Below are 12,188 nucleotides of genomic sequence, written 5' to 3'. Positions count from 1 at the left end.
CAACACACCGTCGAGGCATGATGTCTCCAAGGTTCCAAAAAATAGTCAAAAAAACGGAAAATAACAGAGCTGAAACCCGGTGTTTGTAATGTGTTGAAAATGTGTGTTACCTCGGCGACGTCACATTCTGACGTCATCGCCTCCAGCGCGATAAACAGAAAGGCGTTTAATTCGCCAAAAATCACCCATTTAGAGTTCGGAAATCGGTTAAAAAAATATATTTTTTCTGCACCATCAAGGTATATATTGACACTTACATAGGTCTGGTGATAATGTTCCCCTTTAAAGGCTGAACAAGCATCATTGGGACCAGCACCAAAGTGGACACTTTCTTCACGCTCACTTTTCAATGCCGAGGCTGAGAAATGTTCAAAAGTTTTCTGTATTCCTGTCTTCAACCAGGTGTTTAAGCCCCGCACGCCGCCGGAGGCCATCGCTCTCTGCTCTCGATTGCTGGAATACACGCCAGTCACCCGTCTGTCTCCGCTGGAGGCCTGCGCACATGCCTTCTTCGACGAGCTGCGCCAGCCCAACACCCGCCTGCCGAGCGGGCGGGAACTACCGCTCCTCTTCAACTTCAGTCCCGTCGGTCAGTCTCCTCAGCCCCCCTCGCCTTTACGTAATAGAGCATTTCTCTAATAATGAAACTTGATGGCGTTCACATCCTCAGAGATGTCTATCCAGCCTCAGTTGAACTCAACACTCATTCCTCCTCACGCTCGTGCACAGACGACGCCTGCCTCACACGGTACGTACACTTCTTGGTCTACTCTACACAAATCTACGCTTTCTTTTCAACAACTGGCAGGCTTGAAGTTAGAGGTGTGAACCATTGGCCACCTTACGATTCGATTTTTGGGGTGACTATTGGATTCACACACGATTCTCAAACTAACACGATTCTGATAATATATTGATGATCATAAAACCTTTTCAAAACAGGGTACAGGTTACGAAATCTCCTCCTGGCTGCTGACATACTACTTACATACACAGTGTTGGCCTAAAAAGGTATTTTTAAAATGGTATTTTTTTAATTGTGTTTTACAAAAATCCCAATTTGGTAATCTACTAAAAGAAAATATAACCACTCCAATCCCAGTTTTACAATACTACAATTCCAAAGCAGTTAAAACAAATATTATAAATACAATACTACAAAAAAAAAATACAAAAAATTATAAAAAGCAACCGTTTTAATAACAATCATATCAATACTATTTAAAAATGGTTGATTTATATAGGCTAGTAAGGTAAAGGTTTATACCTGACTATATATATATATATATATATATATAAATCAACCGTTTATAAATACATATCAGTTGGCTAAATGAACCTCTTCAACACATATCAATAATAGTTGTCAAATGTATTAATGCAAAAATTAATTCTTAAAGAAGAATTAAAAATACATACCTGTAATTTTCTCCAAATAGAGACTAGAAAATTATTAATCAATGTAGAATCGGAGTAAAGAAAAATTGCTATTTGGATGCATATACATTTTTTTGGAGCTCCCGTACTTGAAATTGTAACAAAGCAATTTTTAAGCACAATGTTCCCATCCTAGTGTAAAAATAAGTTTAATATTAGGCCATAGAATAAATAAAACACTGACTGTGTTTTGAGAAGGCTAATCACACTAGTTGCATCACACTCATCAGACTTTTTGATGTATTTCTAATAAATGTGCAAAAATGTGTCAAATAAATATTTAAAGGTATTGACAAAACAGCACTTTATCAATTTGCCGATGCACATTCAATTTAAAGTAATTCAATGACAGTCTAATATTACACATAGTTTTATTTTTAATAACTAAATCAGTTTGTATTTTATGTGTTCAATTAAATTGTATGTGAAACATTTTTTCCATTACTGCTCAGATTAGTTTGAAAGATTTGTTGATTCATATTGACAGGCTTGAAATAGGCTTACAATTATATCAATAATAATTATCAAGTAATGTTTCCATATACCCATTACATACATGAGGTGAGGTTAAAGTCAATTCCAACAGCTGTGCCATTTTTCTACATCCTGGACCTATTCATGATGATTATACTGGCATGTCCTTGTCGTAAATAAATGTTTTTAAAGTTTTAAAAACATAAAAAACTTTTTGGGACATAACTATGGCTTTTAAAATTAACACCTTAATGCTGATTAAGCCATCTGATTTTATAATAATACTGCATTTATCCCATCTGCAGTGCAGAATGACTGAAAATGGATAGTTTTAGCGTCACTCCGGCGGTAATGGGAGATGGATGCGGTAGTGACAGGCTGCAGAAGCAAATGAGTTAATTTGGGTGATGCAATACTACACGTTGCTCCTCTCCATGGGAAATATGAGTACATAAAACATGACAGACCAGTCAACCGACATAAAATATATAATAAAGGAAGGAGTTTCCTTTGTGCACTTAAAGCTTAAAATAGCTCATTAATAACAGAAAAGGAATAAGAGGTCCATATGAATGTTTGTGGAAAAAAGCAATTTCAATGCTGTTAAGTGAAATGTGTTCTTTCTTGGGTCTCTTTGCGCCTGCAAAATTAAACTGGTTATGGAATTATTTATTATGAACACGCATACAGTTCCAATATGGTACATCACATTACTGCTTGTCCGAAAAGGAGTAGGAAGTAGTGCAGTTTATTTAATCCTCCTCAATTTCAAACACATTTGTTTGTGCTCAATCTGTAACAGTGGATAAATAAATTAGTAACATGATTAAAATTGATAAAAAATGAATATTGTGATTACCGTATTTTCCGCAGTATAAGGCACCTTCAATGAATGGCCGATTTTAAAACTTTGTTCATATATAAAATGCACCGCATTATAAGGCGCATAGATTAGACGTTATAGTAGAGGCTGAGGTTACATTATGCATCCTTTGATCTGAAGTGTCCAAAATGCGGCCTGGGGGCCATTTGTGGCTCGCACCTAATTGTTTAGTGGCCCGCCACACATTCTGGAAATGCTATTGCAAAAATAAAAATAAAAACACTAAAAAAAGTAGGAGGATGTGAAATCTAACGGGGAAAAGTTTGTTTTTCTTTTGTCTTTCTTTATTTTGCTCTTATTGCCAATGCTAAAAAAAAACAATAATTATAATGAATTATTGACCTACTCAAGGCTCCAATTACTTCAAATATTTCACTTTGTAATGTTTTATGTGGAAAATATTATGTGCATATATTGTGTGATTGCCATATAAAAAACAGTGTTTTCTTTGACAAAAGAGCATAAAACCAACAAAATAGTCGTTCAAACGCAAAATCAACAGATATATCTGAAGTTGATCTCGTAACTTAAGTGTTGAAAGTAAAACAAATAATAGTAAAAATGTATCACTTTATGAGTGGGGGACCTTTAGGATCCCAAAGATATTTAGTGGGATTTTATTTATTTTTTCACTGTGATTACACAGAAATAATAATACATTTAAATCAATGGTGTCCTGCATTATTGATCTTTTTAGGGCTCCAATTAATTCAGATCAAACATTGTTTTCTGAAAGTTTCGGGCATATACTGCATATTTCAGTTTTACTATAAAAAAATAAAGTTGTCTTTGACTGAAAAGGCGTAAAAAAATTAGTTTTTTTTACTTTAGATCAACCTGAAGTTGATATAGAGATTTAATGTAAGCGTTACATAAATAATTAAAATAATAATTTGACTTATTTTTAACATGTTAATCACGGAGACCCTCTATGGTCCTAAAGGTAAAAAAAAAAAAAAAAATCCATATATTATGGTTTGAAAATGAAAAATATCAAAACGGCCCCCGCATGGTTTAATTTTTCCGTGTGTGGCCCTCAGTGGAAAAAGTTTGGACAGCCCTGCTTTAGACGGAGCTGCGCTTAAGGGAATGTCAACAAAACAGTCAGGTCCATCAAACTTTATTAATAGATTATAGATTACAAATCAGCGTTCTGACAACTCCGTTCAATCCCAAAATGTATAAACAGTAAATTTATTATTTTCCCCGATTCAATAAACACGTAAAAAACAGTCTGATACTGTTACGGTAAATCAAACGTTAGTGCAATCACAATACAGTAACACTCGAAATAGTGGAAAGCAATAATATATCAATAACTCTACATTGCTCAAACGATAATGTCACAACACAACACACAAAATAAACATGTAAAGCTCACTTTATTAAATTATTCCTCATCCACAAATCCCTCGAATTCTTCTTCTTCAGTGTCTGAATTAAACAGTTGGGCGAATACGGCATCCAACATTCAATTAAATATCACCCTACAAAAAATAACAGTGTGATCGTCATCCTGCCCCGTCTCGTCGAAGTCGTCATTAAACGAGTCAGTGTCGCTGCTGTTAATGTTAAATTCTCTCGCTGCTGCTCTATTCCTGTGTGACTAATCGCCTTGAGTTTAAACTCTGCGTAGTAAGCGTGTCTCTTAATAGGAGCCATTTTGGGGTCTTTACATAAACACACAGAAACGGCACGTCATATATCCCCACATGCACCATGCGCTTCTTCTACGGGGGAAAATGAAGTCGGCGGCTGCTTACTGTAGTTACAAGACCTGTTGTGGCTCAATATTAGTATATATAAGGCGCACTGGATTATAAGGCGCACTGTCAGCTTTTGAGAAAATTTGAGGTTTTTAGGTGCGCTTATAGTGTGGAAAATACGGTAGTTTAAATAAATCCACAGTGACTCTGTGATTAATCTGATAAGAAATGTAAATGTTTTGAAAGCTCAAACGATAAACTATGTCAAGTTATTGTGTTAACATGATTAATTAGTCATATATTTAGCGAATTATGTTTTTTCAAATTCGTTAATCAAATTTTAAATCTGTTTTATTTTGCTTTATATCAGCTGAAGCAGCAAAAATCAACATTGAATACTTGATTTTGTATTTCTCTGAAAAAGGTTTTTACTGATTTTTTTATGTTAACTTTAGCAATTTTTCAATTATTAGATTGCGCTATATTTTAGATTGCACACGCTGTTTAGCCCGTGGTATTTAGATGTTCGTAAAGCTGGCCCTCAGTGTGCCGTGACATGTACTCCCTCTGTCTCCCTGCAGATGGCAGCGTGTCAGACAGTACCGCCCAGCCCAGCTCAGCACCTGGAACCATCAGCAACAGTACTTGAGCAGCCATCACCACAAGCGTACACCCCCCTCTACTACACCACCACACCAACCTGCCATCCTTTTCTTTTTGTCTTCCCTTCCTCTATTCCTCTTCCTCTCACTACTTCTTCCTCCTGGCTCCAAATTAGAAAGACTTTAGACACACACACACACACACTCTCATGCATTGCTACCCGCCCTCTCAATGATGACGTCTGCAAGCCTTTAGAGGAGCGTGTGCTTAGGCTTTATGTATAAACTGACTTTATAAGTCCTTTTAGGATAGTTTAAAAAAAAAATGACCCTGTCGGTTACATGGAATGTTCTAGGAGATTTTACTTTTTATCCAACTATTTTTTTATTTTTCGTTTCATTTAGCTAAATTGAATAGTCCACATTGGTGTTGACAATCATCCAAAGTCGTCCCAAAAAGTGATATAGTGGATGTTTCCCTCGTCGTCCACTAGGGGATGTCTTGTCACTTTGTACCCAAACGCTCCATGCAAAGTCATCACCCAGTTTTTTTTTTGTTTTTTTTTAAGCAATCAGTTTGTTAGCAGACTTCACATGAGCTGATTGTTTCTGCTGTCCTTTTTAGATCCGATTTTAAAGCTTTTATTACAAAGAACGAGCACACCGCAGCCCTTTGCCTTTACTCTTTTGTTCCTTCTTATCGTCTGCTCCTGAAACTCGCCTTTGTAGGGCTTCTTCGGTATAAGCTCATGTATTCATCGTGTAAGCTCAAGTGTTTTACGGTCATCGGTTGTACATCCTGGAGGAGGAAGTTGGCCTTGAAGGGTGTTTTTTTTTTTTTCTTTTCAATGGGGTCCAGTTGAATTCTACAAGTGACATCCGGTGCACCTTTTGTACACTATGAGCGACGTAATTGGTCGTTTGGTGTGTGTGAGAGAGTGTGAGAGCGCCCTCTTTCACCAAACAGCCTCACTTCCTGTAGTGCGATGGTTGTCGGACCTTGCTCTCCCTCCATCCCTTCTCCCCTCATCTTTGTTTTCACTGCTAATCTGTAAATATCAAGTACCTTTTTATTTTTGTCGCTATTATTGTAATTATATTGTCTTTTACCCCCCCTCTCCCCAGTAGATGGCGCATCAGCCGCCAGACTGTTTTATCTTCTGTCGCAGCAGTCTGTAAATACGATTTATTTTGGGGGGTTTTGTCCTTTTTTTTTTGTTCGGGAGGGTCAGAAACAGAACAAACAAAAAAAAAAAAGTTCAAAAAAAAAAAATCTCACTTGAATTCTCTCTTCCTCCATTTCTCTCTCGGTGACTTTCCCTTCCCCCCCTCCTCCATAGTTGTTGTCTTAACTGTTTTATTTATTGTATTGTTTTTAAAGGGGGGCGGGGGGTGAAGGGATTGTCTTTTTTTTTTCCACGGGTGCGATAAAGTATTTTTTTTCTTTTTATTGTATTATTATTTACAGAAAAAAATGTATGTAATGGAGCAGTTATCACATCCGAGACACTGTACCTTGACTTATGTGTACGTTAAGCACGGGTGCACACGCGAGCCGACGCTTTTATGAGTCGTTTCATCCAACTTCAATGTGAACAGAATGTTACAAGCACCCGGTTCTTTAGTGCGTGTGTGTGTGTGGAAGGAAAAGGGGGAAAAAAACGAATCTTCCATGGACCTGCCGTGTCCGTCCATCCATACGTCTGCTGTTTCCACTTGTGAGAGTGTAACTGTGTGTGTTGTTGTCGAGCACAGCTGCAGGGAACGTGTGTATGTGTGTATGTATGGTAGCAAACCCATGGGTATTCTTCTCGTCCTCCCGTCTTTCTCCTATAGTTGAAGTTCTGACAAAATGTGCTTTTAATGTTTTTTTTCCTTCAATCCAATGGCATCTTGTTGGCGAACAGAACGGTCGGATAAAGGAAATGAGAGATAGCGAGGGATGGGGGGAGAGAGACAGTTTTTTGTTTGTTGATATAAATAATGAAACTCATTAATAAAGTGATGAAACGCTTCCCGTCTCACATCCGTGGTTTTAATTACGCGACGATAATTGAGGACGCGTTTGTACGCCACGGCGGCGACGTTATCGGCGCGTGTTCAATCAGTTTCAAGCTGTGACCTTTTTAGACGGGAGAGAGAAGCATCATGAATGTGAAAATTGATCGGACTTGTATTCTAATATCATAACCTCTATTTTAGTAGTACCCCTCACATTGAAGCATTTACAAAACCTGTGAAGTTGGCACGTTGTGTAAATGATAAATAAAAACAAATTACAATGATTTGCAAAACCTTTTCAACTTATATTCAAGTAAATAGACTGCAAAGACAAGATATTTAATCTTCGAACTGGAAAACTTTATTTTTTGCAAATATTAGCTCATCTGGAATTTGATGCCTGCAACATGTTTCAAAAAAGCTGGCATAAGTGGAAAAAAAGACTTAGAAAGTTGGGGAATGCTCATCAAACACTTATTTGGAACATCCCAAAGGTGAACAGGCTAATTGGGAAGGGGTGGGTGTCATGATTGGGTATAAAAGCAGCTTCCATGAAATGCTCAGTCATTCACAAATAAGGATGGGGCAAGGGTCACCACTTGGTGAACAAATGTGTGAGCATATTGTCGAACAGTTTAGGAACAACATTTCTCAACAAACTATTGCAAGGAATTTAGTGATTTCACCATCTACAGTCCGTAATATTGCTACATCTGTAAGTGCAACTTAAAGCTCTACTATGCAAAGCAAAAGCCATTTATCAACAACACCCAGAAACGCCCCCGGCTTCGCTGGGCCTGAGCTCATTTCAGACGGACTGATGCAAAGTGGAAAAGTGTTCTGTGTCTGAAGAGTCCACATATCAAATTGTCTTTGGAAACTGTGGATGTTGTGTCCTACAGAACAAAGAGGAAAAGAACCATCCGGATTGTTCTCGGTGCAAAGTTCAAAAGCCAGCATCTGTGATGGTATGGGGGTGTATTAGTGCCTAAGGCATGGGTAACTTACACATCTGTGAAGGTACCATTAATGCTGAACGGTACATACAGGTTTTGGAGCGACATATGTTGTCATCCAAACAACGTTATCATGGACGCCCCTGCTTATTTCAGCAAGACAATGCTAAGCCACTTGTTACAACAGCGTGGCTTCATTTTACTTTTTACTAAGTGTTTAAAGGAAAGACCATGTAACACAGTGGTAAAAATGCCCCTCTGCCAACTTTTTGCAATGTGTTGCTGCCACTAAATTCAAAGTTAATGATTATTTGCAAAAAAAAAATTAGGTCTCTCAGTTTGAACATTAAATATTTTGTCTTTGCAGTCTGTTTAATTGAATATAGGTTGAAAATGATTTGCAAATCATGGTATTCTGTATTAATTTAAGAATTACACAACGTGCCAACTTCACTGGTTTTGCATTTTCCCAAAAAATGTTGGGGTTAAAGTTCAAACAAATGCGGTAGATATCTGCTTGAACTATAATTTCAAAACAAGTTAACCATCAAATTGTTCACTGTAGATTTAAAGGGTTGAATTGGTGGTGTTTTTTTTCAGCACATTCATTTGAAATATAAAAAAACACCTTTTTTCATTACAGTAAAATTCTGTCAACTGAGCATTTTTTTTTCCATGGTAAAATTTATGCTTATTGTTTTTATCGTGTATTACTGTAAACGGAAAAAGGGTCACACATTTTTAGACGGTAAAAACTGGCAGCTCTCTTGACATAATAAAAATAAAATAAAAATAACAGTGGTGCCATTTTTCCATTTACAGTAAGCCCTTGTAAAGCCACAGTACATTTTACAGTCACATTCTGGCCACTAAGCTGACAGTTTTTCAATTTACTTTAAAATGTTGTAAAAAAGAAAGCTAAACTGTTTTTACTGCAGTAAAATTCCGGTGAGAGAGCAGCCAGTTTTTACTTTAAAATATAATTTTTTTTTTTTTTTTGCAGTGTGCATGAGAAAATATATAATATTCTAATGTGGCCCTCTAAGGACAGCCCTCACTACAATTTGGCCCCTGACCAAAACAAGTTTGACACCCCTGCTATACAGGAAGTAGTGTTCATCCGTTGTTTAAATCAGAGGTCTTGCTTAGTAGTCGCTTTATTGTTTTTATATTTTTTCACAAATGTAAAAGTCTTTAAATACAGGCGAGCATTGAGCACTGTCATGCAGTCAAATGTTAACAAACAACATCATGAATACATGATTTTATTATATTCAGGTTTGCGATCAAGACAACTAGCGATTAGCACTAGTTGTTGGCGAGCAATTGAAGTCACTTTGTGATTAGCGTCTGAGTTTCCTCCTAGCGATTAGTGCGCCAGTTTCCATCTAGCAATTTGTCCACGAGTTGCAATCTAACAACTAGCACGCAAGTTAGTTGAATATTGTTTGTTTTGCGCAACAACAAGGTACCTTTGGGGTCAAAGCGGCATAGCTCTGTTTGTGGAGCAATTTGAGGGTTCCAGGTTCGATTCCCGCTCCCGTAATCCAAGTCACTGTTGTCGTGTCTGTGGGCAAGACACTTGACCCACCCCCAGTTCCACCCACACTGGTTTAAATGTGACACAGATGTCGGGTTTCACTATGTCAGGGGTGTCCAAAATGCAGCCCAGGGACCATTTGCGGCCCGCAGCTAATTGTTTACCGGCCGTTTAGCGGCCCGCCACACATTCTGCAAAAATTGCAAAATTGATAGTATTGCAAAAATAAATAAAAAAAACATAAAAAAGTGGGATGAGGTGAAATCTAATGAGAAAAAGTGGCAATGTTGACAAAAAGCTGCCATGCAGGCAGTATTGTTTTCCCTTTTCTCTTTATTTATTTTTTTCCATTGCTCCAAAAAAAAAAAAAGGACAAAAAAATCTATGTTATAATGAATTATTACTTAGAAATGATCACTTTAAAATGTTTTATGTGGAAAAAATATTGCATATGTTGTGTGGTTGCCATATAAAACCATAAAAGTTTTGACAAAAGAGCATAAAACAAACAAAATAATAATTCAAACTTAAAATCGACATATCGAAGTTGATTTTGAAATTTAAATGTTAAAAGTAAAAATAAACTAATAAAAATGCATCACTTTATGAGTGGGGAACCTTTCGGATCTCAAATATATTTAGTAGGATTTTATTTAACTTTTCACTGTGATTACTCAAAAATATTAAATAATAAAAATCAATGGTGTCCTGCATTATTGATCATTGAGGGCTTTAATTGCTAAATAAAGGAACTCTCCTGAAGGAATCAATAAAGTACTATCTATCTAAAAACTGCATATTTCAGTTTTACTATCAAAAACAAAGTTGTCTTTGACAGAAAAGGCATAACACCTTATTTGTTTTACTTTATATCAACTTCAAGTTGATATAGAGATTTACTGTAAGCATGAAATAAAAAAAAATAATAATATAATTTGACTTATTTTTATCATTTTAGTGACTGAGACCCTCTATGCTCCCCAGGAACCCTAAGGATTTAAAAAAAATCCATATTTGTTATGGTTTGAAAATGAAAAATATCAAAACGGCCCCCGCATGCTTAAACTTTTCCGTGTGCTTTGAGTCACTAGAGCAGGGGTCGGGAACCTTTTTGGCTGAGAGAGCCATGACAGCCAAATATTTCAAAATGTGTTTCCATGAGAGCCACATAATATTTTTTAACACTGAATACAACTAAATGCGTTAATTTTTAAGTAAGACCAACATTTTTAGAGTGTAATAAGTCTCTTATTCTTTTTAATAACATTGTTATTCTAAAGTTAAAGGGGAACATTATCACAATTTCAAAAGGGTTTAAAACAATAAAAATCAGTTCCCAGTGGCTTGTTGTATTTTTTGAATTTTTTTTTTTCAAAATTTTACCGGTCTCGGAATATCCCTAAATAAAGCTTCAAAGTGCTTTATTTTCGCTCTCTGCGAAGACACTGGCCATTTCCCTGTGACGTCACACAGTGCTGCCAATGTAAACAATGGGAATACCACAGCAAGATATAGCGACATTAGCTCGGATTCAGACTCGGATTTCAGCGACTTAAGCGATTCAACAGATTACGCATGTATTGAAACAGATGGTTGGAGTATGAAAATATTGAAGAAGAAACTGAAGCTATTGAGCGAATAGCTATTGACGCTATTCATAGCCATAGCATGGCCGAATAGCTGCGTTAGCATCGCCGGTAAAATGTGCGGACCAAACGATCAGGACTTTGGCATCTTTTGACACTGGAGCAACTTAAATCCGTCGATTGGTAAGTGTTTTTTTCACATTAAATGTGGGTGGAAGGAAACGTAATATAGTTGCAAATGCATCTACAGGTTATCCATACATCTCTGTGCCATGTCTGCTTTAGCACCGCCGGTAAATAGCATGTTAGCATCGATTAGCGTAGCATGTTAGCATCGATTAGCTGGCAGTCAACATCAACAAAACTCACCTTTGTGATTTCGTTGACTATCGTTGCAAATGCATCTGCAGGTTATCCATACATCTCTGTGCCATGTCTGCTTTAGCATCGCCGGTCAAATGTGGAGACAATCCGGTACATTCAATGGGGGTCTGGCGGCAGACACTTTGGCATCTTCTGGCCAGTGGTGCAACTTGAATCCCTCCCTGTTAGTGTTGTTACACCCTCCGACAACACACCGACGAGGCATGATGTCTCCAAGGTTCCAAAAAATAGTCCAAAAAACGGAAAATAACAGAGCTGAGACCCGGTGTTTGTAATGTGTTGAAAATGAAAATGGTGGGTGTGTTACCTCGGCGACGTCACATTCTGACGTCATCGCCTCCAGCGCGATAAACAGAAAGGCGTTTAATTTGCCAAGATTCACCCATTTAGAGTTCGGAAATCGGTTAAAAAAATATATGGTCTTTTTTCTGCACCATCAAGGTATATATTGACGCTTACATAGGTCTGGTGATAATGTTCCCCTTTAAACAACAATAAATATAATACTTCTTACCATTAATGCGTCATCTTGAACAGGTGCGGTAGAAAAAAGGATGGTTGAATTAAAATGCATGAGAATGTTTTATCATTTGAACGTCATTTTTAACACTGTGATTAC

General features: G+C 37.0%; 1 protein-coding gene across 2 annotated transcripts in view; it reads left to right on the top strand.

Annotated features, from left to right (window-relative positions):
* Window positions 1-7,116, top strand: part of gsk3ab (glycogen synthase kinase 3 alpha b) — a 32,578-nt gene extending 25,462 nt beyond the window's left edge. The window contains exons 9-11 of one of the 2 annotated variants that reach the window (XM_061915091.1): window positions 403-589; window positions 671-748; window positions 5,082-7,116. In XM_061915091.1, coding sequence (XP_061771075.1) covers window positions 403-589; window positions 671-748; window positions 5,082-5,149 — 333 coding nt within the window. In that variant the 3' untranslated portion in view covers window positions 5,150-7,116. Of the gene's footprint in view, window positions 1-402; window positions 590-670; window positions 844-5,081 lie in introns of those variants that run through there. The other variant, XM_061915090.1, reaches the window with a different exon arrangement.
* Window positions 7,117-12,188: the final 5,072 nt, after the last annotated feature.

Source organism: Nerophis ophidion, linkage group LG11 (assembly GCF_033978795.1).
Source record: "Nerophis ophidion isolate RoL-2023_Sa linkage group LG11, RoL_Noph_v1.0, whole genome shotgun sequence".
Classification (NCBI taxonomy): Eukaryota; Metazoa; Chordata; class Actinopteri; order Syngnathiformes; family Syngnathidae; genus Nerophis; species Nerophis ophidion.
Note: the sequence above shows the minus strand (reverse complement) of the source record. Positions and strands in the feature narration are given on the sequence as shown.